This window comes from Ylistrum balloti, unplaced genomic scaffold (assembly GCF_031769215.1).
Source record: "Ylistrum balloti isolate Yb309-2 unplaced genomic scaffold, AGI_CSIRO_Ybal_v1 Utg370028, whole genome shotgun sequence".
NCBI lineage: Eukaryota > Metazoa > Mollusca > Bivalvia > Pectinida > Pectinidae > Ylistrum > Ylistrum balloti.
In genome coordinates this window covers 527,508-555,260 of record NW_026782092.1, presented here as the reverse complement: position 1 = coordinate 555,260, position 27,753 = coordinate 527,508, and the positions used below count along the sequence as shown (strand labels likewise).

The window sequence follows — 27,753 nt, the reverse complement described above, 5'->3', positions numbered from 1 at the left end:
ATTTGTAGTGATAGTCAATGTACATAGGGGAATGAAAATTATCAAATGGTAAGAGTGTGTTTGGTTATGGGACTGGTATGATGAGTGATGAGTATCTGGGAGATGTGTTAATATATACAGGTATACATAGTGTAATAAATTCTTGTAGTTATTGTATATTTGGTGTTTGTGTCATTCTTATATCAGCGGTGCAAGTTGTACTCGTCCAGGTTACACTGCTGAATTTTATAAAAAGGTTGGTGGGGAAATGCCATCCTTGGTTATTTATTTCGTGTGTAGACTAGATCTTACAAGTGCATGTTAACTATATTACAGTATTGTAAGATGTGGGAGTGCCCAAATCGGAACAGTATCGAAAATGTAACTCGTTTTATATGCAGGACGCAATACAATACTTTGTAATCAAAAGAATTGTAAACGATTATACAATGTAATTGATTGTAATTGAAGCACATTTCTATCTCTATAATGCTCTATTAATCGATATTGACAATGAAAGACTGTGATGTCGAGTGAGTCCAAAGAAATACAAACTAAACGCCTTTAATGAGTTCCTTTATTACATATACAAAGTTCCTAGTTCCTATAGCCATAGTTCACAATCATCACAAACACAGTGTAGGGGTTCTACATGCGGTAAAAAACTGAAAAATACAGAAATTAACCTTCCTTCAACAAAATTAATCAAACTTCAAACGTTTAAACCGTATTAAAGTTACCTCATGGGACACCTAAGCCTTGCTAAATCTGCAAGTCTGTTTCCTTTGGACTTTCACGTAAACATATTCCATGATGCATTTTTCCACGACGTACAAAGAATGAACTCTGAACCCTGACCTGACTACCAGAGCAGACGGACAATATAAAACTAGCGTTTCACAACAAAGACATATTTACATAAATGATTTCCATTCTCTGAAAAAAGCACCCTTTTTGCTTGAGTTACCTTTCCTGCTTAGATTCTAAGTGAATCCGACTCAGCTATGTAGGCGTGGTAAATACACAAGCAAGTTGAAATCCGCTCTTGATTTTCTTGTTCAGATTGCAGTTTTTCATTATTAACAAAGACAAAGAATCAGGAGATGCCTACTCTTTCACAATATCCTACATGTACACAAGTTTAATATGCAAATATTCATATTCACATACACTTGTTTTGTCTTGCACACAAATGAAAATTTAAAAAAATAGGTATGTGAGTCATATCGTTCTGTTCATGATAACGCTTAACATGCCCGTACGTGCATATTTACATCAAATATATCTAAAAGGTACCACATTTTCAATGTAAACCCGTGCAGTGTCAACAAAGACATGTTAGATATCGGAGTATTTTGAAATATTTGATATCACCAGTTGATTGGACAGGACATTTATTACTGGAATCACATAAAAGCAGAATGCAGATTGAAAATGGAAAGCGTCTTCTTTGCTCAGAATAGACACGACATTGTCATCACAAAAAGAAACAAACTTTGCCAATTCAGATACTCGTAGTCATTTCCAACAGCTTCAAGCATAATGGTTCATTTGACTTTACAACAGAAATACACTGCAGAATGATTAATGCATTCGTCTAATATATTACACTGTTATCGTATGCTAAAATAATTCCAAGGGCCAAAACTGTCTGCATCATCACATACCGGTGTTCAACGAATTGGTCAGGATTACGACAGTGTTCAGTGAAACTGGTGCAAGTTTCTGCTTTGTCCTAACTTAATCAGTATGATTATATAGTATACAATCAAACTGATGTTGATGATGGCGACGACTAGTAGCAACATAGAAAAGAAATAGTGTGAAGGGTAATTTCATTACTGTAAAATAGTTAATTTTCATGAGGGGTTCATTTTCAAGTAAATCGTGGGCACTCTACAAATTCATTTGTTCACAAAATGGTATACAGCTAGCGGAAGTTGAAAATCAATTTTTGCTAATCAGACAAATAATTCAGAAGACATTTAGGATTTCATATTAATTTTAAATGGCATTGTTTAATGTGTCATTAGAGTATTGCCTGTGCTTAGTTCTACTGTACATAATGGCTGCAAAACAAACAGCACATTAAACTAGGTTCAATTTTTTGTTCATATCTAGTAAAGATCGAATCCGTGTTAGAGAAAGATATTATTTTACTTCAGAGAAAAATATTAATCAATTCAGAGCTTATTCAAAATTATTCTGTTGATCATATTAGTATCTACATGCATATTTACATCAAGGTCAGAGCACAGAGTTTACATCAATTGAAATACAATTGTATATGACACCAACGTTGTTACATGTGAGAAACACACTGATTCCCGACTTAAGACAGAATGGTCATTATACATCAATGAGAATGAGTGATACATTAAAGACATCATTATCATTTTTGGCCAATGAGACTATCAGGTACATATGACAAAATTCACGAGAGGCCACTGCAGACCAATGAGAATCACTGTAACACTTGAAGACATATTGGTCACTGCAGACCAATGAGCAACAATGTATCATGGTCACTGCAGATCAATGAGAATCATTGTAAGAATTGAAGACATCTTGATCACTGCACACCAATGAGAATCATTGTAACAATTGGAGTCATTTTGGTCACTGTACACCAATGAGAATCGTTGTAAAAATTGGATTCATTTTGGTCATTGCACATCAATCAAAATCACAGTTACATTTACTAACATTAATAATTGTAAGCTAGTTAGAATGCATATGTTTTTGTCATTTGTCATCTGTTTCAGTCGGGTAAACTCGTATGTAAATCATTTCTTCCTTTCCTTCCTTTTTAGCTGAGTATCTTGCAATAGTGAAAAGAAAATCACTCAATCTGCAAAACGAAGACAACAGCTGAACACAATGTGAAATTTGGTTGACCTATCAAGAATTTCTCCAGGTCTAGTACAATGTACTGTTGATTCCTTGCATTCTTTCAAGAAAATTAAAATTTTCCTTATTTATATCTATATATGGAATTGACTAATTGAGATATTGTACTGATTGACCAACATGTTTCACTTATTGAAATACTAACTTTACAGAAACTTGAGGTGGAGAGGGTGGGGTGGGGTATTTTAATGTGGGAGGAAACCAGAGTACCAAAGTTGAAAGATAATGTGAGGTCTTGCTGTGTGCAGAAACCCCAGTATCCACAAAAAAACCCTCAAAAACAAAAAGACATCTGATGGAAGCTGACCCTATACACTTTCATTTTTTTTTTTTTTTTTTGATCACAGAGGTAATCCACCATTCAGACTTTTTACTGACCCAATGATGTCACAGCATGTTCTTTATCTTACTCCACAGTACACCCACCTGTTGAGATACTGAAGTGGTTCAACATCAATTTCTCCACTTCTTACTAAAGGTGTCACACTGCAAGGTAACAAAGTATCATCAATGATATCCAGTCGGGAGGGCAGGGATTTGTATAATTTGCTAGTTATACTCACACAGTTTAACACTTAAAAGATATATAAATAGTATTAAAATGTAGTGTTTTGCATACAGTTGTTTTATTGTGTAAATAATTAGATAATGCACAAGCAATTACAATAGCGGTGTGAAAAGAAATGATTTTGACAAATGCATTAAATTTATCAATTTTTAAAGCTATTAAAGATAAAAATATTACTGAATTTTTATTATAATAATTTTATTACTTTATTTCATCAAATACCTTTAATATTTGATTATAAATTTGAAAATTTATAAATATATATATATATATATTTCATAGATTCTGTTAAAAATTTGTAAGGAAAAAAATCACTGTCCATAATTTATCCAAAAAAAAATTACGTTGCATTTGTTTCAGAACCAGGAGCTCTCTCTAGCACTTTTATTCCCTTTTCTTTCCGCGACTGGACTCCATGTGCTTCTGGATTTTTTTTATACACCTTTTCTGTTTAACATTTTTATTCAAAGTACTACCTACACATCTATAAAATCTATGTGATTCAATATGTGAAGTAGAACTCAGCCAGTCTTCACCATTTCACCAGTAGTACTTTATTAATTTAATTAATTTAATTATTGAGTCTGTAATTCTAGACAGACACTTACTGTCTCTCTGCTCTGCGACAAATGGATCTGGCTAAATGTAAGGATGATGAAGATTTGCCACCAGACTGTAATACAAAATGTAAAAATCATGAATGGTAGCGATTCTAGTGTTTACTTACCGATTACTGTACATACTGTATATTTTGTGGGGGCTTAAATTTCATGGTTTTCCCAAAAACAAAAACAAAAAAACAACAAAAAAAAAGAAAAGTTCATTGGCATTTGATTTTGAACTTTCATCTAAACCATTTTGTGAACACAAAAATTTGAAGAGTACCCATGGATTACTTGAAAATAAACCCTTCATGAAAATTAACTACTTTACAATAATAAAATTATCCTCCACTCTACTTCTTATACATATTACTACCAATCAGAGCCATCATCAACATCAGTTTTATTACATACTATATAATTATAATGATAAAGTTTAGGTTAAGAAAGATAGAAAATAATGGGAATTATAATCAAACCATCTGAAGGCAATTTCAAAGATAAGTGTGTATAATGGTTAAATTTTGGGACATTATTTGACCAAATTGAACAATTTAGGTACAAATATAAACATATACTTTAAAAGTACTTGATACTTTCTGGTCAATGAGTTTTATCATTATAACCTGGTCCTTTTATCATTGTAACCTGACAAAATTGAGGTAACTTCAATACATCCGTTTAAAATTTCTTTATCGTTTCTATTTTTTGTAATTCATAGGTTTTATGAAATTATTGTAATGAAATGATGTTGATCAGCTGTGGAATACTTATATTTACTGTAATTTTCAATGTAAAGCTGAGCAAGGGAAAATGAGCTTTTATAGACAGGTGATCCACTTTTTCTTTTAAATACAGTTCAACACAGATAAATCAAACTCAGTGGGACCAAACGAAATGTTCGTCTTTTTCTATCATTCAACTTAACTTTGTTATATGAACGGAAACATTATACATGGAAGAATGACCCTATTTTCATTGCTTATTAAGCAGATATGTCTTTTTCATTAATTCATTAATGTGAATTGTAGATTACATTAAAATCAGCCTTATTTTTATATCCAGGTGGCCTTTATGGACAGGTATGTATTATGTTGTACATATTCCCTCTGTACAGGTGGTCTTTATAGACAGGTATTTGTTATATACATGTATTTATTTGTAACATGCAAGTGGCATTTTAGTCAGGTATTACTTAATTCATGAAATATGCAATGTGTTTGGAGATGTGATATACATATGTAAACATCACCAAGTGTATTGACTCAATGTTTTATAAGAAACAATTATCCATATCAAATTTCAATCTTACAGGAATGATGAAGTTTTCCAAGGGAGGTAACTCTGCTGTATACTGGTCTATCAATTTTTCCAAGTCTGTCACATGCTTCCCGTTAAATTTTGTCATCTCTGCAAGTTATAGAAAATTATTCAAGGTTCATGGATGTTGCCTCTAAGTTTCAGTTAAGCAGAAACATGACAAAATGGGCTAATAAATATTTACATTTCTGAACTGCAACATACATTGTTGATAAAAATATGACATCTTATTGTAATGCAAATTTACTTCTTATTGTACACAATCATGTCAACTTTTGACATTTGAAATCTGGGAGAGGTTTGTGGCAAGCAAAGCTAAATTGAGGTCCTATTAAAATCATATTCATATAAATAACATCATATAGCTGTGTTGCATATTGCTTATAAGAACACTTTTTATGTAATGTACTACTTAATAAGTTCCAATTTGAATGGAAAATTAAAGAATTATGCAGAATCCATAGAAATATTTTTGAGTGAAAATAAGGGAGATCCTCCCACAAATGGGGCATGTCATGGGTGTGTACACAACTTACTTAAATGTGAATCTCTGGCAGATGACAATGGCGTGGCCACACACGATCCTACATCTTGAAGCACACACTGGATCTACTCAAAGTAATCAACACACAAACTGAACATATCTAAAATGACTAATATATAATTCAACACTTCATTATACAGATCCTTCACATGTTGTTTGTACTTTTCATTATAATTACAACATCACCAACCACAGATTATGCCCACAGAAATTTAAAATGTCAGTCTTTAGATTTAAATCTCAGATGAAAACCAGCATATTGTTATTCTTTTGCCTTACATTTTTAATACATATTGATTTATTTTCATATTTTTAAAGTTTTTAATCTAAAGACATAGATTTTTTTATGTTACAGCATTACATTGTGAACTATTTTATTGTGAATTCACTTACTTTTACTAAATCTGTTACAACCGGTATATCAGAGTCTCTACAGTATTCAGCAGCCAAACTGTAAACCAAATAGCATAAATATTTCAGTCTTTATTAAAGTATGCTTGCCCTAGTTATTTACGAAAGGAAGCAAAAGGTAATTTTAACTACCAGCACAATTATAAAGGTTGTTAAGCTAGAATGAAGACCCAATTGTAACAAGAGTGTCTTGGACACAATATACGCCGCCACAAAATATAAAGATCAGGATAAAATGGCATAAATCTTACAAACATCAATGAACCATGAAATCGCTCCTTCATGCACATCGTACGTACTGACGGACGGACAGACAGACAGATTAGATGACACCAATATACAAGCACCTCCGGAGGCATATAAAAAATTGTAAAATAAAATTGACCAATTAAAACAACATGGCTGAATTATGCAAACATGTTTATTTCATCCATATAATATTAATTAAGTATCATATTTCTTTCTGCAATAAGCCTAAAAGTCAATACTTCCACTTCCAATGTATGGGGTTTATTCCTGGAATATGAATACGCATCTGTTGGCATTTTAGTTGAATCTGCCGCAGATGTGGGTAGGATTTTCACAAGACATGATCTTATTTCTTGATAAATAAAGCATAATTATCAGGTTCTGATGAAATACAATAGCCTGCATCTGCCTTCTCTGTTGAGGAGATTAAGAAGCAGAAAAACTGAACAAGAGGCCCATGGGCCTTAACGGTCATCTGACAAAAAGCAAGCCAAACCTAGAAAGTGGGTTGAGGTCATTCATTTGAACAAACTTGGTAGCCTCTCCTCCAAGCATCTTACAGGCCCAATATCAGCACTCATGGACTTTTGCTTGTTGAGAAGAAGTCGTTTGTATATTTTAACATATTTGACCCCTGTGACCTTGAAAGTGGGTTGAGGTCATTCATTTGAATAAACTTGGTAGCCTTTCCTCCCAGCATGCTACAGACCCAATATCGGCACTCATAGACTTTTGCTTATTGAGATGAAGTCCTTTGTATATTTTAACATATTTGACCCCTGTGACCTTGAAAGTGGGCCAAGGTCATTCATTTGAACAAACTTTGTAGGGCTCCATGCCAGCATGCTATGGGCCAAGTATTAGCCCCCTAGGCCTTCTAGTATTTGAGAAGAAGTTATTTAAAGATTTTGACATATTTGACCCCTGCGACCTTGAAAGTTGTTCAAGGTCATTCATTTAAATAAACTTGGTAGCCTTTCCTCCCAGCATGCTACAGACCCAATATCGGCACTCATAGACTTTTGCTTATTGAGATGAAGTCCTTTGTATATTTTAACATATTTGACCCCTGTGACCTTGAAAGTGGGCCAAGGTCATTCATTTGAACAAACTTTGTAGGGCTCCATGCCAGCATGCTATGGGCCAAGTATTAGCCCCCTAGGCCTTCTAGTATTTGAGAAGAAGTTATTTAAAGATTTTGACATATTTGACCCCTGTGACCTTGAAAGTTGTTCAAGGTCATTCATTTAAACAAACTTGATAGCCCTTCATCCCAGCATGCCACAGGCACAATATCAGCAATCTGAGCCTTTTGGTTATTGAGAAGAAGTTGTTTAAAGATTTTAACATATTTGACCCCTGTGACCTTTAAAGTGGGTCAAGGTCATTCATTTGAACAAACTTGGTAGTCCTTCATCCCAGCATGTCACAGGCCCAATATCTACACTCTGAGCCTTTTGGTTAATGAGAAGAAGTTGTTTAAAGATTTTAACATATTTGACCCCTGTGACCTTTAAAGTGGGTCAAGGTCATTCATTTGAACAAACTTGGTAGAGCTCCATGCCAGTATCCTCTGTGTCAAGTATTAGCCCCCTAGACCTTCTAGTATTTGAGAAGAAGTCGTTTGAATGAAAAGTTTACGGACGGCGCACGGCGGACGGCGGACGACGACGGACGAAGCATGATGACTATAGGTCATCGGACCCTTCGGGTCAGATGACCTAAAAATAGAGAATCTGTAACACAATTGTCCATATAAAGATCAGCAAGTTGCCACCACAAATTTACTAGATCATCCTCACAAGCATCGGTTTTTTCTTGAAAACAAAATCCTGATGATTTCTGTGAGAAGAATTCTCCTAACCGGACACAAATCAGCAGTCAAACAGTGAGGAAGTTCCCTTCAACAGAATTTTCCCAAGTGTTTTCTTATATATAAGTAAACCACAGATTTTATCCCTAGTTCATCAAAAACAAATAATAAACTAACAGCTACTCCACCAAAGTCAATATCTTAAAGATTAGAAATACTACAGACTTGAAATTATTTCAATCATGATTTTAACAGAAGCATCTCAGAACACTTGAACACTTGAGATTTTCATTTATTACATATCCGGTAGAACATGTGAGAATGTTGTTTCAGTGACTACATAGTCACATGAGATCAATATTTAAACAATGCATAGCCAAATCAACTACATTACATTGTTACCATCTTATGTACTTTTTGTTGTAACATTTTATCATCTTGTCACATTATTTTCAACCTTAAGTGTTCATAGGATTATAGTCCAGGGGAAAACATAGGTTGATTTCTAACCATCTCCTACACTACATTTTGTAAGTCAGTGCTTATACTGGTCAGTTCACTCATGTAGATGACTATGTAGTCATCGAAACATCACACCCAAATTTTCTACTTCTAGTCTCTTGACATTACCAGCCTGAAGAAAATGTTCTAAAATATCTGAGTGTGTGACTTTGTTCTTACCCAATAGCACAGGAAAGCTCATCAGTCGATCCTAAAGCTTCAAAAATGACATCATTTTTGGGTCTCCTTTCTCCTGTGTATGTTGATGATGTACCTTGATCATAAATTTGAAATAATTAGCATACTTTCATGGAAAGCATTGTACAAAATTTCAATCACATGCATGGAGCTTATGGTGTTTATTATATACTTTTTTTTGAAAACACATGTACTAATCTGTGACATTAATTGCGATTGAAGACCAGTTTTGTGTTTTTGAAAATGTGTTTCTTGTGTTGAGAAAAGATGGCAGATCATTTCATTTCTTTACAAGGAAAACAGATGTTTATGAAAACTTGTATTTGTATGTGTATTTTTCATTTATTGTTTGTGCGAAAAAGATAAATTTCTTTGAAAACATAATCACACTAATTTAAACATCTCAACCTGAAATTGTTTCAAACCACCTTTACATTTTCAAAAGGATACTTGTATTTTGGATGTGAACTGCTCATACCTGATAAGATACATATAGTTGAAGGCCTGAAGTTGAATTCATTACCTCTGAACCATAGATGAACACTTTAACCAATAGACTGGCTATCAGTTTAAACTTGATTCCAGCTAGTCCTGTTACACATGATTCAGACAAGTATGGCTTACATTTTATTATGTTATTTTCCCATGTGTATCAATGGTGTCGTTGAGGTCAATTATCAATATTGTTTGTACTTTACGGAAGGAAGTACTTGTCACACCAAGCGATCATTGTCCGTTTTACAAGATCAAGATATCATAAACAGAAGGGAAAATAGTTTGGAAATTAACCTACAATGTAAAACATGTCACCACAAAAAGTACTGCTGTCATAGCTTACCTTTATCACCAGTTTTTGTGTATATTTTTGGAAACTTCTTTCCTTCATTTTTTTGAGCTCTGCAAAATAATACAGCTTGTTTATTCTTGTTACTTGCAATTATTGTGTTTTCGTTGTGTATGTTTATGTATTTGATAAGTCTAGGTCAATGTTTACTATTTTTATTAGTCCTTTAATGTCGATAACATAAAAATTCTATCTGCCAACTGCCAGGGTCTTGGAGATTCATATTTGTATATGAGTAGGAAATGCATTTTATTGAAGTTTTTAGGCAACAATACAATAATGTAAAAGGGAAGTAACTCTTGCATGCAGCTAGGATGAAAAATATAACATATAAATAAATCTGTTGTAATTTTTTTAACAATGCATGACACTCTCTATTCTATTATAATTAATAGATACATATGGTACAATTCTTAGTCGAGTCGTGTGCCATTTTATCGAACGAAGTGACAATAATACTTAAGATAATTATTGTTATATACATGTAAGAGATATTTCCATTGTTTGCACACTTTCGTGTACAGTGTACATGTATTACATAATTATGTGTACACATGATGATATACCAATAGTAATATATAGTGAATATCACAATATTAGCAACATTAGATTATTCATGAATGTACAATTATAAATAGTTACACATGTGTGAATAATGTCTCATCTAGAGTTGATCGGAAATTGAAGTATCCCACCATCAAAAAAGAAATAATGACTGTCCTTATGTCTATTTTGTGGTGAGATACGAAAAGAGGGATGGTGATGTGTTTTATTTTTCATAGTTATGGATAAGATTGTCAATGGATATCAACAATTGCCGATGTGGCGTTTACGAGATCTGATTTTGTGGCTATTTTACTAAATTTTTCTTTTAAGCTCTCCACGTTACTATGCCAGATAACTTTTGATCTATACAGTTCATTTCAGAATCAAGATTGGTGATTGCTTTCATCATTCCTTCGCCAAGTTTTTTAAGTTGTGTATTATCAAATTTGAAGGCTGTGAGGGTAGGGTGATTGGTATTAACAACAGTTTTTGCTTTTTTGACCGTCTTTTTGGTGCTTTTCTTTGGAGCATCAGTATCACAAAAACTCATGTCAGAGCTTGAAGTAGATACAAGTTTATGTTTTTCTGCCATTTCCATTGGACTAATTGTCCACTCTAAATATCCCCGTCAGATATAGAGCTGAGCATATAGGTACATGTAACATATATTGTAGTGTACAGGTAACATATATTGTATACACACTTTTATGTATACGCATGATGTAAGGTGAGCACTGTTTGATACAACGGAATGTCAATTAAGTCAAAATAACTCGCATTTTAGTTGGGTTTCGAGCAAACAACAGCCTCTCCGGGAATCACACAACTGTTACATATAAGGTGTTGCAGGCTGGTGAAATAATTTTCACCAGAATTGTTGTAGAATCGAAGATTTTAAGGAGCGATACAAATTCCGTCCACCTGCCTTGACCGGTCACGTGATTCCAAATATTTCCCTGAACGTTCAGTTACCGTTTAAACATATCTTTGAGCATTATATTGTTCATACAAACTCTCATCACTAACAGGGAGAACATATTAGAAGAAATACTTTAACTAGAAAGAAATAAAGTTAAGAGAAAACTTAAAATAAAGACAAAACCCGAGGAACCTGACATTTGAAAATCTGTCTTACCCGCAAGCCAGGATTCAAACGTACCCCGATATAGTAAAAGACAAAAGACGTATACCCAGGAGAAACTTTCAACCAATCAAACACCTTCGTCAAAGTCTGTCAAATGTCTTGTGTCCAGTCAGTCAGTGAACACTACTCACGTACACAAGTACATACATATATGCTACACAAAGCGACGCACTCGCCAATACGTAAAAATGTTACGAGAGCAGATAAAACGTGACACTAACGATGTGTTTGCGATGATAGATATTACACACATGTACATAACCAGTACATATATATACTACAATACAAAATATAGATACTACAGGAATCACTACCAGTATACAAAATATGACCCTATTGCACACAAGAATGTATACCGACTCAAGTACCCCCTACTTCGAAAACTGCTCACGCGGAATAAACATACTACATGACCTGGACAGCTACGCTACGACGAATTACCGAAAAGACAGCCATTTACCGAACAGACAACAGAATTACCGAAAAGACACCGAAAAGACAGTTATTATCAATATTACACTAGTTTTTCGGGTGTTGAATGGAACTAAAACCATTCCAATCTCAATTCAAGTCATGATTTATTCAATCTTTGCAGTCTTTAATTACCTATTAGACGCTAGTTATTATTCCGTAATTCTCTGTTACCGCCATGGCTGACGAGCGTGATGGACCGCTCTAGGCTCCGCCTACATTTTGCTGATATTTTCATTCAACAAATCAGGGTTGATTCTTTTGTTTATTTACCGATGGAGTGATCATTTTATGAAAACTGCCATGCTTCATTGCAACTGTCAATGGCTTCTAATTGCCGTCATTTGTTTTCTGCTTGTTGAGAGTATTTTTTCCATTATGACACCTGTCAGTTTGTTATTTCATGACAATGGTTGCATTGTTTCTTGTGTATTTTCCAGATTGTTGCAATAACATTTCGTCTATGATCAAATTGATGTCAACGGATAGAGATGAATTTTTCATGATGCGAAAATATACACTATATTGGAAGCATTTCCGTCTATCTGTTTTTGCTCTTTTATGGTTTCATCCCAATTTTAATAAAATGAATGCCATACGAGAATGGGTTGTCAGTGTCCTTCAGTATGGCAAACTGTTATCCGTGCAAGAAATGCAAAAAAGAATGTGTCTCTGACACAATTCAATGCAGTAAATGTCTGCAGTGGATACATCAAGAATGTGTACCAATGTTACAGCTGAAATCGTGGTCAGAATGGTCTCTGAATTTCTTCTGCAAAGACTGCTGTTTCCATGGTCAAAATTTCGATGTGAAAAGTTCACTTAAAAGGTAAATATAAATTATTTCAAGGACTCATTTTGCAGCATTGGTTGATCTACGATTTATTTATCTAGATTTTTTTATTTTTGAAAACACAATGCTTAAAATGGTACAGACATGTGCCAAAAATGAGTATGATTTGGCCATTTTCAGTGTAATTTCCCATCTAATAAAATTGCTGCAATTTGATCAATATTATGAATACTCAATGTGTCATTTCTATTTCTCCATCAGCAGTGTTGATGCAATAACACTGAAATTTTATTGTAGAAATATATCTGCATCTCATTGTTTCCAAAATTTGCAATAATTTTAGTAAATTTCAGAATTTGTATTTTCTACAAATTATATACATTATATGCGCTACATAAAAAAAGTCTGTACATCTGTATTATACGTCCCTGGAATAAATATTATTACTATTATTATTTCTGAACATCAGATATCGCCATAACGTGGGCGGAGTTCTGAGCTGTCAATCACCTGCCTCCGCTATTGTGGTTACGGGGAATTCTGAAACGAAAACAGACTCTGGATTTATTAGGATTTATTAGGATATTTAATGGACGCAGGCACACAGTGCCTCTATATCCATATCAATAATAATCATACAATTAAATTATATAGTCACTTCCGATTAGTGAATTGCAACGAGCCAGATGGTTAAATTTCAGTTCGAGATTTTTCCAATGATTCTCCAAATCAATTTCAAAGTCTCTGATTGTTGATGATTGGATTACTTTTTCTGGTAGACTGTTTCATAGGTCTATAGTTCTTAGTCCAAATGAGTATTTCCGAATGTCCAGATTACATGATTTCTTTTTCAGTTTCTTTGAGTGGCCTCTTGTTTTAGAATTTTCGTCTCGATCAAACATGCCTTTGGTGACTTTTTCATCGTGAAATTTATCCATAATTTTGAAAACGTTTATCATATCTCCCCTCAATCTACTTCTGAGAAGTCATTAGGAATGGAAATATTCTTTATATTATGGCTGGAGTCAGGATTTTAGATGCTTTAGTCCCAGACAACAACCAAAAAGTATAATATCGAAAGGCCTACCGACTGTCTTTCCAAAGCCTTTTCACTTACGTCAGCCATTGCAGTCATGGGAAATTACGGAAAACTCCTAATATCCCTAAGTCATTAAAAGACTGCAAAGATTGAATAAATCATGACTTGAATTGAGATTGGAATGGTTTTAGTTCCATTCATCACCTGTAAAATTAGTGTAATATTTATAATAACTGTCTTTTCGGTAATTCTGTTGTCTTTTCGGTAAATGGCTGTCTTTTCGGTAATGACCTCGTCTGTAAACAACAATTACGTGCTCTGTGAATAGTGTAATCTCCAGGACACCGCATGCTCAAGAATAAACAAGACCCTATTTTTAATGATAAATATGGGTAAGTTTTTATAGCGCTAAGTATACTCACGCCAACAGTTTTGAATACGTAGCTAGGCCTCTTGACGCTTGCCGATAAACTGTCACAAAAAGTGACATGTTCGTTGCGAAGCCGAAAATCAGCGGAAATGCACTTTCGTACCTCCGATTTGAAGAGCTAGTTTCACTTTACGATCCACATGTAAAACATGGGGAGATTAACAGTGTCCGCTCCAGGCAAAGTGATTTTACATGGAGAACATGCAGTTGTTTACGGAAAGGTAAGTAACTGCTGATTTTGTTTTATAATAGTGTAAACGGTACATCTGTAGGTAGTTTGTTCATAACAATCGGATATTTAAATCATTATGATTGCCCATATCACTAGCTGGTTACTGCTGAATGACAATTTACTTGTGTTTTTTTTCGCCCAGAAAGCACTAGCAGCAAGTCTGGATCTCCGTACGTATCTGATCCTGACCCAAAGGGCAGACAACCTGATTGACCTTCATCTTCCTGACATTGAAATTAGGTTGTCTTTACAACGTGATATCTACTCAAAAGGAAATGATATAAAAAATGGTTAGTCTATTCTTTGTTTACATGTACATTCGGTTAGATAATCAATATTAAGAATATCTTTCATCTTTTTTCTTAAATGCTTTTCCTATTTCTCACTGTTTTTTTCTGTCCAGTAAATTATGTGCAATACGTATCTGACAAATTTGTTGGCATCTGTGTCTTCTTTTTTTTTAGTCAGCATTTCTGATATTAAATACACCATCTCTTGAAATCTTTGGTTACTGCTCCCTGGAGTTGATGTATGCTGTTAAGATTACTGAATTTTGTGAGGTGTGAAATGGTGTGGTAGTGATGTAGTGAATGAGAATTATGATTGTGATGATGATGAGGGTATAATGGTGGTGGTGGCGAAAAGGATCATGATAATAATGAAATGGTGATGATGATCTTGATTTGTAATGATGATGATGATCATGGTGTGATGATGATGATGATGATGATGATGATGATGATGGTTGTGGTGATGATGACAATGATCTTGATTTGAGATGATGAAGTTGGCGGTGGTAGTGGAGGTGATGTGATGATAATGATGATTGATACATAATGATGGTGTGATGAGGATGATTATAGTGATGATAAGTGTGATGATGATGATGATGATGATGATGATGATGATGATGATGATGATGATGATGATGATGATGATGATGATGATGATGATGATGATGGATGATTAGAGGTGATTGTGTGGTGATGATAATGATGATGTGTATTGTACATTAAAATAGAAATGAAAAGATAATTACAAAAAAAAAAAAAAAAAAAGAATTGTATAAAATTGTTTTTATTTAACGCATTGCTATTGATGTACTAGATCTGTCTTTCTGATATAAATTTGATGATGATGATGATGATGATGATGATGATGATGATGATGAAATTACACATACATTTACATGTACATGCACAGTACCCGAAGAGGTTATCAAAGAACTTAACTGCTGGCAGTTGATATCAAATCAACTCCTTCCAGATCAGCTAATTTGGTTAATTCATCTCAATTATTCTTGAAATCTTTTCTTTGCATCTTGTAGTTTGTTCAGTTTTGGTTTGGTCTGTTTGTGTGTTTTTGTTTTTGTTTGTTTTTTTTTCGGTTTTTTTTTTTTTTTTTTGTTTTTTTTTTTTTGCAATATTTTTTTTCTATAAATTTGTTGACATTGACTTGATCCCATCAATCCAGATCCATCTCAAATTGTAACATTTTTATCTCTGTTGATGAGAACAAATTAAAAATGGACTTACACATTGATCTACTGATTCTACATTGTAGGTACATGATATATTGTTTTTGTTTGCTAGTAGACATTACCAAGCCAATTCCTGCCTCAGATGAAATCATAGAAACACTGACAAAATCTTCCGGTTTAGATGCGGATGCCTCGAGGTCACAAGTTTTAGCTGTGGCATCCTTTCTGTATCTTTTTACAGAAATATCTAGAGCAAGCAAGTACGTAAAAAAAACATGTTGGTAGATTTCAAACATTTTATTTCCACATTTTCTTTATTGAAATATTGAAGTGCTATATACATTGTACTTAAGTAGAATTGAGTAAATCTTGAATTCAATAGTCAGGTGATATAGATTAGAAGTTCTTATAACACAACCAGTAAGAGATTAGAGTGTGACATTTCAATGACTACACAGTCACTTTCATCAGACAAATGACTAGTGTGGAGCGTTCTAGCACTACCATAGTGTACAAGATGGTACAGAATTGACCAGCTTGTTTGTCTACACTATAATCCTATGAACACTAAGGTTGAAAATAGTATGACGAGATGGTAAATAAATTATAGACAAAAAAATAAACTAGATGGTAAAAATGTACTGTAGTCATTTCAGCTACATTTTTTTAACATGTGGTAATAGATGTGCGAGAGTCTACGACCCCCCTCATCCATATTAAGTACATGTCTGCTAAAACTTTAAAGTCAAAACTTATTTTTGGGAGTCAAGAACATACTCTCAAAGGTCTAAGCAATGAACTTTGTTAATGTTTTTCAGACCCAATCAAAGCAATATAATAATTACTTGTATCATTTTTTCTGCAGGTGCCCACTTCCTGCCATAGATGTAAGAGTACAGTCAGAGCTTCCTATTGGAGCTGGACTGGGATCCTCAGCAAGTTATTCGGTTTGTTTAGCAGCTGGACTGTTACAACTAGGAAACCATATTCACCAATCAAAACCTAGTTCAAATACTGAAGGCTACCAGTTAGATCAGTCTTCCTGGTCACATGATGAAACTGAACTCATCAATAAATGGGCATTTTTAAGTGAAAAAATTATGCATGGAAACCCGTCAGGAGTGGACAACTCTGTCACAACCTTTGGTAAGTCTTATATTGATTTTTTCCTTCCATGATTTTATTGATGTCGTTTTTGGATTTGTTATTATCTATCTTTTCGCCTTGATTTCTTTTATTATTATTTACAGGAGGTGCTATAGAATTTAAGAAAGGAAAAATCGACAAATTATCCCAGTAAGTGTCATCTGGTGAATATAGTTGATTGTTTTTTCTGTGATTATTAGAAATGAGTTAATTGCTACCCTGTTTAATTAAGCATTTATGTACACTTGCCATTGGTAAGACTGAATCAACATTAAGTCACTTCTTACTTAGGGTAAAACAGAACCCTAAAACCACATTGACTTTAAGGATGTAATTCTATGAGAAGCTAAAAAAAAAAATCCAGCATTAAACGTTTTTCCTGATGATAATTTTTTGAAAATTTTACTTTAGAAAGAAGATGAAAAGCAAAAAATCTTCTTATTCTTAGTTCCTGTTACTTCCGTGGCAACCTTTTTTGAAATAATTTTTTTGTCTTTCTTTACTAGGTAAGGGTATGTTACATGGATATTAAGAAAATTAATGTAAACATGCTAGGAATTCATTTCATTTAACGAGCTTTAATTTGCCTAGCAACTGAAAAATGAAAATGTTCTAAAATGACTTAAATCTTTTATCTGACATTCTTGTAGTATTGAACTTTTTTAAGATTTTATGTTTGGATTGAGAAATTTTCTTTGATATTTTCCACGTTAAAAAAACGAGGGCGTGGGATCGTTGCACTTGAATATATGCAGTTTTCACCAAATATTTGTGTTTGATAATTCTTACAAAATTTAGTTGAAATCTACTAAAGGTTTCCTGAGTGATAGTGAAGTTTCTTAATTAGCGACCAGAGTATGCTGAAGTTGTTGACGTTAATAACTGAATCATGCTTTCAACTAAGCCACCCAAAAAAGTACTTCACAAGCGAAATTTCTTCAAACTGACATCAAAGTTGCCGTTGTTATGTACGACCATAGATACCAGGATGTAGAAGAATACCAAAGTATATGATATGATGTTGTAATTAATTTTATATTGAATTTTGTCTTACTTTTGGTCAAACCTCAAAGGAGTACATCCTTTAAGTAAGGAAAATATCTTATAGCTTGTTAGTGAAAATCCAAGTCTGTTTATACAGAAAAATAAGAAATTTTGCGTTCAATTGTTGTATTTGATGTAAAGTCAATTGAAAATATTTTCCCTTTTTTTACAGAATGCCAGAAACCAGAATTTTGTTGGTGAACACAAAAGTGCAGAGAAATACCAAAACATTAATGGCTCATGTCCGAACAAAGTATGAAAAGGTTAGAAGGCAATAAACATTGTGGTATTGCATTAATCACATGTTTCCTTCAGCATTTTTATTAAAGATTAAAAGTAATCTTAACTATAGTTCATATCACTTGCTTTAGGAGAAAAAAATATTCTGCTTAATGTTATCTTTTGTAGTTTGGGGCTGTCATCGGACCAGTAATGGAGGCCATAGATGCTGTAACAACAAGGAGCATCGACACATATTGTAATCTACTGAACAATGATCTTCCTTCATCTTCACTTTATAAGGAACTGGAGGTTGGTTGTTTAAGGTTTCTGTCAACAGAACCATATTATTATTATTATTATTATTATTATTATTGATGAGATGACAGTAATTTTGTGTGAATTCTTGTGTTTTTGGTAACGGTCGGTAACAGACATTAATGGCACATTATATGTGCCGCCGATCGTAATGTGTATTATAGTCTCATTAATGTGTATGTGTTTGTGTGGATTGTATAACTGAGGAGAGCAGCAAGCAGGATACCGCTAATTAACTGGTAAGTTGACGCAACATTTTTAATTTCATTAAAAAAAAAAATATATATATACATGTAGATACTGAAGTATAAATATAATATATATTTGGTAATGCATATTCTTGTCATTATAGATGTAGGGCCATGTATTGGAAACAAATGCCCTTTTTCCCTTCTCTCTCTCTCTCTTTATATATGCGCTGAAACAAAATACATATATATTTTTTTATGATTTTATATCAGTTCCGGATTGATGCTACCGGTTAGTTTATTAGGTACTCCATCTCCGGTCTCCGTCTTTTACTATTAGACTTCCAGTGTTTGGAAGGCTGTAGAGTTGGCTGATGTATACACGATTTCTTGCTATCTCTCCGTGCCTACAAGTACTTTCTTTTAAATTGTTTTTGTTATAAGATAATAGTACGCAGGTTAGTAGCAGTCAGAGACCTTAACCATATTTGCTATGATTTTATCCTTTCTCATATTCCTAATCCTTTCTCCCTTTTTCTTACAACACTATTCTTTCTTGTTCTCTCGATTTCTCTGGATGGAAGGCTGTTTGATAACTGATAATTATCTACCGTCGCTATGGCGGACACAGGTGTGACAGTAATCTCGGCCAATTGTCAAGGATTAGCAGACAGTTTTAAGCGTAAGGATGTTTTTGCATATCTTAGGGAAAAACGGTATAGTATTTATTGTTTACAAGATACACATTTTTCACGTGAAAATGAGGAATTAATTAGAAATGAATGGGGGTATGATTGTTTTTTTAACTCCTTTAGGTCAAATGCAAGGGGGGTTGCTGTTCTTCTGAATAACAATTTTGAGACAAAAGTTTTTAGAGAAAGGAAGGATTTAACAGGTAATTTTTTAGCTCTGGACTTGGAAATAGAAGGCTCTCGTGTAACCTTAATTAATATATATGGCCCGAACCAAGATATCCAGACTTTTATAACAAAATATCTGAAGCTATTGAAACTTTTAACAATAACAGGATTATAGTGTGTGGTGATTTTAATTTGGTTTTAAAGCCTGAGCTTGATTATGATAAAAATTACAAGAATATAAACAACCCTAGAGCTAGAAATAAAGTGCTGGAATTATTAGAGAATTTTAATTTAATTGATATTTTTAGAGAACAACATGATGAAACTAGGAGATATACATGGAGGAAAAGTAATCCAGTTAGACAAGCTCGTTTAGATTTTTTTCTGGTTTCAGAAAATTTACTCTCTAGTATCCATCTTTCAGGTGTAGACCCAGGATATCAAACAGACCATTCTTTTCCTAAAATCACACTGAAAATTAATGAATTTAAGAAAGGGAGGGGTTTATGGAAGTTTAATAACTCATTATTACAAGATATAGATTATTTGAATTGTATAAATAATTGTATAGATAATGTTAAGAAACAGTACTGTCTCCCAGTTTATAACCTACATAATGTTGACAATATACCTGAATATGATTTACAGTTTTCCATTAATGATCAGTTGTTTTTTGAAACTTTGTTAATGGAAATTAGAGGAACAACTATTTCCTACTCTTCTCATAAGAAAAAGCAGCAAGACCATAGAGAGAATATTCTTAAGAAGTCTATAGAAGAACTAGAGAAGTTAGAAGAAGTAGATTTAGTGGAATTAGAGGAAAAGAAAAAAGAATTAGAAACTATCAGATTACAAAAAATCAAGGGGAGTATGATTCGTTCTAGAGCTAGGTGGGTGGAGGAGGGGGAAAAGCCAACTAGCTACTTCTTTAATTTGGAGAACAGAAATTTCACATCCAAAATAATTCCAAAATTGCATAAAGATAATGGAGATATTCTAACTAAACAGGAAGATATCTTGGAGGAAGTAAGTAATTTTTATAGGAAATTATATGATAACCCAAGTTATTCATGTGAAATAAATTTAATTAATTTTCTTTGTGACTGTGAGGTACCAAAACTGACTAAACATGACTCTGCTAATTTAGAAGGAGAAATTACTTATGAGGAAGCTGGAAAAACTTTAAAACACATGAAGAATAATAAAAGTCCAGGTTCTGATGGGTTCACAACAGAATTTTTCAAATGTTTTTGGCGGCAGTTAGGGCAGTTTGTTGTTAGATCAATTAATTATGGTTATCGCAGGGGGGAATTATCTATTACACAACGGCAGGGAATCATCACATGTATACCAAAAGCAGATAAACCGAGACATTTTATTAAGAACTGGAGGCCCATATCATTGTTAAACATTATTTACAAAATTGCATCTGGTACCATAGCTTATAGGATTAAAACTGTTTTGGACAAGTTGATAGACAGGGATCAAACAGGTTTTCTCACAGGGAGGTACATAGGAGTAAACACAAGGTTAATATATGACATAATGCAGTATACTGAAGAAAATGATATTCCTGGGATGCTGATGATGCTGGATTTTGAAAAGGCTTTTGATTCTGTGTCTTGGTTGTTTATTGATAAAGTTCTACACTTCTTTGGATTTAGTGAGAGTATTTCAACTTGGGTTAAATCTTTACATAATAATTCTTATTCAGTTATTAATCAGGGTGGTAATTTGTCATCTTCTATTAATATTAAACGAGGCTGTAGGCAAGGGGACCCGATCGCCCCATATTTATTTATACTTTGTGTAGAAATCTTGGCCCTGAGATTGCGGAATAATGTTAATATAAAAGGTATGGATATTGATAATTGTCCAGTTTTAGTTTCCCAGTATGCAGATGATACCTCCCTCATTTTAGATGGTTCAGAACAATCTTTGACAAAAGCAATTAAGGAACTTGATGTGTATGCAAAAATTTCAGGGTTGAAAATTAATGTAGAGAAAACACAGGTAGTGTGGATAGGTAATAAAAAATATAGTGAAGATTCATTTTTACCAGATTTCAATTTACAGTGGGGAAAGAATAAATTTACACTTTTGGGAATTATTTTTAGTGTTAATCTTCACGAAATTCCAAAGCTGAATTTTGACAAAAAACTCATCAGGTTAAAATCATTGATTAAACAATGGAGCAGAAGGTCTTTAACTCCAATTGGTAGAATTCATGTCATCAAATCCTTGCTTATATCACAGTTTAATCACCTTTTTATTTCACTTCCAAATCCAAATGAAAACTTTATTAAAAAATTGAATTCCATTTTATTTCAATATTTATGGAATGGGGGGTCAGATAAAATTAAGCAAGATGTTGTTGTTCAACACCATGTCAATGGAGGTCTTAAGATGGTTAATATATATATATAATATAATATAATTCATGAGCTCTTTAAAATTAAGTTGGATAAGGAGGTTATTTCAAACCACTGAAAAATGGCAGGCTATTTTAAAAACCTATATTGATATTGATTTGCTGGCAAATTGCGGTAGTGAATATATACAGTTATGTATAAGCAAATGTAAAAATCAGTTCTGGAAAGATGTTTTAAATCATGGTATAAATTCATTGTGCAAAGAGATAATTTGGAAAATAATGAGTTAATCTCCAAAATACCACTCTGGTATAACAAAAAAATATTTATTGGGGGGAAACTTATTTTTAACAAGGATTGGTACAAGAAGGGTGTGATCAATATATGTGATGTTTTAAAAGAAGTTGCTCCAGTGTCTTTTTATACCTTAAATGAGTTTACACGTAAATATCACATTGCTACAAATTTTCTTCAGTACCACAGCTTCATATCTTCAATAAAAGATTTTATCTCTTCATATGATTTAACTTTATCGAACATAGCTTACCCATTCATTCCTGTAAACATACAACCCTTTTTTAACCTAGTTAGAGGTACAAAACTGTTTTATGATATCTTGATTAAGAATGATGTGGCACCATCTTGTAAATTGAAATGGAATCAAGAATTTGACGATATTAATGATGAAGAATGGGCCAAAATTTTCAAGATCCCCTTCCATACTACAAAAAATTCAAAACTTCAATGGTTCCAGTTCAGAGTAGTTCATCATATTCTGACAACAAATTCTTTTCTCTGTAGAATTGGTCTGGTTAGCTCACCTCTCTGTATTTTATGTAACTCTGAAAGAGAGACTATTACTCATATTTTATGGGAATGTAATGAAGTACAGAATTTACTACAAAGTTTTGAAATACTATTACAGGCATTACTTATTCCTTTTTCAATTAATAAAAAATCTTTCTTCTTTGGAATTTTTTCAAGTTCCCATATCAATAGGGTAGATAATGAAATTATAATTATCATGAAGCAGTACATATATAGAATGAGGTGTCTGCATAATTCTTTGCATATAAACTCATTGGTAAACTCCATTAAAGACAATTACAAAGTCCAAAAATATGTTGCTGTTAGTAAGGGCGATACTGTTAAGGAGAAGTTTGATGTAGAATGGAGTAAATGGAAAAGGTTAATTGACATGTAGTCGGATTCTGATAAATTCTACTTGTAAATTTTATCCTCAAATATATAATATATATTTATACGAAAGTAGGATGTTTCCAAACCCTTGACAAGGCCATTCTTATCCTCTCAGTCTTCCATCCATTTCTTTCATCTTTTTTCTTAAATGCTTTTCCTATTTCTCACTGTTTTTTTCTGTCCAGTAAATTATGTGCAATACATATCTGACAAATTTGTTGGCATCTGTGTCTTTTTTTTTTTTTTTTTAGTCAGCATTTCTGATATTAAATACACCATCTCTTGAAATCTTTGGTTACTGCTCCCTGGAGTTGATGTATGCTGTTAAGATTACTGAATTTTGTGAGGTGTGAAATGGTGTGGATAGTGATGTAGTGAATGAGAATTATGATTGTGATGATGATGAGGGTATAATGGTGGTGGTGGTGATAAGGATCATGATAATAATGAAATGGTGATGATGATCTTGATTTGTAATGATGATGATGATCATGGTGTGATGATGATGATGTGATGATGATGATGATGATGATGATGATGATGGTTGTGGTGATGATGACAATGATCTTGATTTGAGATGATGAAGTTGGCAGTGGTAGTGGAGGTGATGTGATGATAATGATGATTGATACATAATGATGGTGTGATGAGGATGATTATAGTTATGATAAGTGGTGTGATGAGGATGATGATGATGATGATGATGATGATGATGATGATGATGATTAGGATGGTGATTGTGCGGTGATGATGATAATGATGACGTGTATTGTACATTAAAATGGAAATAAAAAGATAATTACAAAAAAAAATCAAAAAAATAATAATTATTATTATTATTATACGATATAACAAATTGGAAACATGTCATAATATACTCTTTATCAATTAACAGTGTGCTTGGAAATGCATCCAAAAATGCGTACAAAAATTTTGTTCAGAAGTTCAAGGAAACTGTTTGGTAAAACATGTGTGAGTCTGTTTTGAATTTCAGTCAAGCTTTTTATAAGGAAACATTTGTTCCATGAATATTCATAACATAAGAGTTATTTAGAGTTCTTAGATACAAAATTCACAAAAAAAGAAATTGTCATATTCATGAAGAGTTGTTAAACTTTATAAAGTTCTCTCAGGAGTTAACAGTACAATTTAAATAAGGAATACAATGAATTTATTTACTAATATTTACCTTTGTACTGTAGTGCTTCTATCTAATCTTAAGAGGGTAATATCTCACTGGGTTAGAGTGTTGACTTATGTAATCTTTGGTGGAGATCCCAGGCGCATGGTTTGAATTTGTGTTTCTCAGGAATGTAAGAAATGAACTGGTTTGTGCTCACCTTATGTCCTGGAGCAAGACACTTCACCTTAATTGCTTTGGATGGCATAGAATGGGCCTCCCCTATGTTGTTCATTGAGTTAGTAACCAGCTACAATGATACCTCCCCACAAAATGAACCCAGCAAAACAAGGCAAATTCTTATCTTAAAGAAATATGTAAAAAAATTCTATCATGTTTCATTTTTACAAAATTGAGATGATGTGTAGAATTTTTTTGTTTGATATAGGAACTTATAGACATCAACCAGTGCCTGTTAAGAACACTAGGGGTTAGTCAACCTAAACTGGAGCAAGTATGTGAGATCACCGGAGCCAGTGGTCTCCATGCAAAATTGACGGGTGCTGGAGGTGGAGGATGTGCATTTTGTCTTCTTCGTCCAGGTAATGATTCAATACATAAACAAATTGATATTCAGATATTGATAATGCTTTGAAATGTTTTTAACTTTTGAAAAAGGTTGGGTTTCAAAATGGCATAAGAAGCAAATACGATGGCTTGTATGTGCTATTGGTAGCCTCTGTAGTCGTACGTTTACAAATAGGCATTTAAGTCCACTCATGTACATACGCAAGAATATAGCAACCTTTTCGCGCCAAAAATGTAAAAATGGATGATTTTTTTGGAAAATGCTACAATATCATTTCTGCATTTTTAGCTCACCTGGCCCAAAGGGCCAAGTGAGCTTATGCTATAGCGCAACGTCCGTCGTCTGTCTGTCGTCCATCGTCTGTCGTCCGTTCGTCCATCCGGCAACCGTCAACTTTTCATTTAAACAACTTCTTCAAAAATACCGGAAGCCTAGAATCATTATATTTGGTTGGAAGGTTCCTTTGATGAAGCCAAACAAAGTTTGCTAAATGAAATGACCTTGACCAATCTTCAAGGTCACAGGAGTCAAATGTGTTAAAACGTTAAAATAATTTCTTCTGAAATATCGGAAAGCCTAGAATCATTATATTTGGCCAGTATGTTCCTTTTATGAAGTCCAAAAAAGTAAAAGAATTGACCTTGACCCAAAGTCAAGTTCACAGGGGTCAAATGTGTTAAATGTGGAACATATGCACAGATATAGTAATGTTGGTCATAAAGATTCAGGTGAATGATACAGGCCCTCTGGGCCTCTTTTTTTAAGAAAACTAAAAATGAACATGCTGTTTATAACATATTAGATATCATGTATGTAAAGCAAAAAGTCACAGTTTTAAATACATTAGGAACTTGGGAACAGGAGATAAAAATGTGATGGGTTTTTAGGAGGAACATGCTCTTTTTACATTAAGCAAAATTTTCTTAAGGTCAAAACTCAACTTCCTTTTGAAGTCCATTCGTAATTATGTGCTAAAAATGTCTTTAAAACAGTATGAAATTAATTGCCCACAAATAGTTATTAGGAATTTTGTGCAAAGTAATTAAAATTGTTTGACATTATTATAATGTATTTTTACGGAAAAACGAGCAAATTGTTAATTGTTTAATTAGGCTAGTGCGTCAACAATTAATTTGGATTAAATGTAAAGGTAAGGGAATCAACTTTGTTGGCACAAAGCAATGTATAAGTTAGTGGTCATGATGGGTGAAAAATCTTTTGGCTGCCCTCTATGGGAAATAAGCATTGGTGGAAACCCCATCTTTCCTTTAATACAAATCCTCAATGTTGTTTGAATTTAATATCCTCTCTGCTGGTCATCTTTCATGCAGGGTTTAATTTGCACTTCATATTCAGGACAAGATTGTTGAGAAATGGGGAATGTTTGTTTTTTAATCAATTGCCTGTCTCAAAAAGGTTTAAGTTTTAAAAATGTTTCTATATATTCCCATGTTTATCCTGTTATCTGCTCAGGTGGTATCACATATACTTTGGTATCATCTTGATTTTACTGAACTGCAGTAAATGAAGGTGGGCTTAATACCAGACATGGTATTATTGTTTAAAAAGTACAGTACCTGTTACTGTTAGTACACCTTAATTCATCCTTGATACTGCAGGAGTTCTGTTCACTATTGCTAGACCCCATGAACTGTTATTACAAAACTGAAGATTCTATATGTGAGACATTTTGTTGATAAGATGTGACGACTAGTTATTTACAAATCTTGAAGCCGCAAAACGGTTTGCCATACTGGCTTTTAAGTTTGCTGTTGCTCCTTTGTAATCTTCAAAAGGAGCGTATCAGTTTGTGATTGGTCAGGGATTTTTTCTCTCGGAACCAGCTCTAGACTTATCAAATTACTTCATTTTGCTGGGAAATTTTCCAGTGGTTAAGAGAGCAAAAATGATGGTAACCCCTGGAGTATTGGGGATGTTTTCTAATGAAATTACATATTGTTGCATGCGGCAGATACACTGAAGATACATAATACTTGTTTGTATTACATTAACATTTCTTTCTTCATTTTCAGGAACTCCTAAGGCTGTTGTTAGGGAAGTGATGTCACAGCTTAAATCAGAAGGATTTGGATGTTGGGAAACAAATATCTGTGGACAAGGTGTCATTAGGCATTGGACTCATAGTGAAAATTATAACATTCCATCTGGATTTCTTCCGGAATAAACACTACCAAAGAATTTATTTTTTTTTGTAAGGAAAGATGTGAACTAGAAGTGGAAGGGGTGCATGATTTATAAAATTTATAGAACAAGATAAAAATGAATATTAATAGTAGTTGTATTACGATGTGTCTTACATTTTTATAAATATATTATAGTATTTACTTATATAGTAAAACATGTAAATCATGTTTCACTAAAATCGAAAAATTAATCAACTTTTTAAAAAATTTTAAACTTGACATTCACCATGTAGCATCTTATTATCAACTACATATTACTTCATCTGGATACATGTTTTGTCATTTCTGGTTGAATGAAATTAATAATAAAAGTGAGATTCAGTTGACTAAAGTGTCCCTGTAAATAATGAATAAAACAGGCTTTTAATGCAGACTGACAATTAATAGATTTTAAACATATTGTAGTTGACAACACATTT

The 27,753-nt window shown here is 33.2% G+C and overlaps 2 protein-coding genes across 3 annotated transcripts; one reads left to right on the top strand and one right to left on the bottom strand.

Moving 5' to 3' along the window:
* Positions 1-676: 676 nt before the first annotated feature.
* Positions 677-14,422, bottom strand: LOC132548854 (corrinoid adenosyltransferase MMAB-like). The gene is made up of 9 exons (XM_060212752.1): positions 14,355-14,422; positions 9,934-9,992; positions 9,078-9,171; positions 6,317-6,374; positions 5,916-5,988; positions 5,372-5,469; positions 4,066-4,130; positions 3,316-3,375; positions 677-2,830 (listed from the first exon to the last, which is right to left on the bottom strand). The coding sequence occupies exons 1-9, from the start codon at positions 14,420-14,422 to the stop codon at positions 2,725-2,727; spliced, it is 681 nt and encodes a 226-aa protein (XP_060068735.1). The 3' UTR covers positions 677-2,724.
* Positions 14,423-14,511: 89 nt separating this feature from the next.
* LOC132548852 (mevalonate kinase-like) lies at positions 14,512-27,421 on the top strand. Of its 2 annotated transcripts, none has more exons than XM_060212751.1 (9): positions 14,512-14,583; positions 14,737-14,884; positions 16,190-16,334; positions 16,940-17,220; positions 17,325-17,370; positions 18,437-18,527; positions 18,673-18,795; positions 24,990-25,143; positions 27,164-27,421. In XM_060212751.1, exons 1-9 carry the CDS (start codon positions 14,512-14,514, stop codon positions 27,313-27,315), a joined length of 1,212 nt encoding a protein of 403 aa, XP_060068734.1. In that variant the 3' UTR covers positions 27,316-27,421. The 2 variants fall into 2 exon arrangements, with proteins under 2 accessions (XP_060068734.1, XP_060068733.1); XM_060212750.1 differs by having other exon boundaries at positions 16,187-16,334.
* The last annotated feature ends 332 nt before the right edge of the window (positions 27,422-27,753 follow it).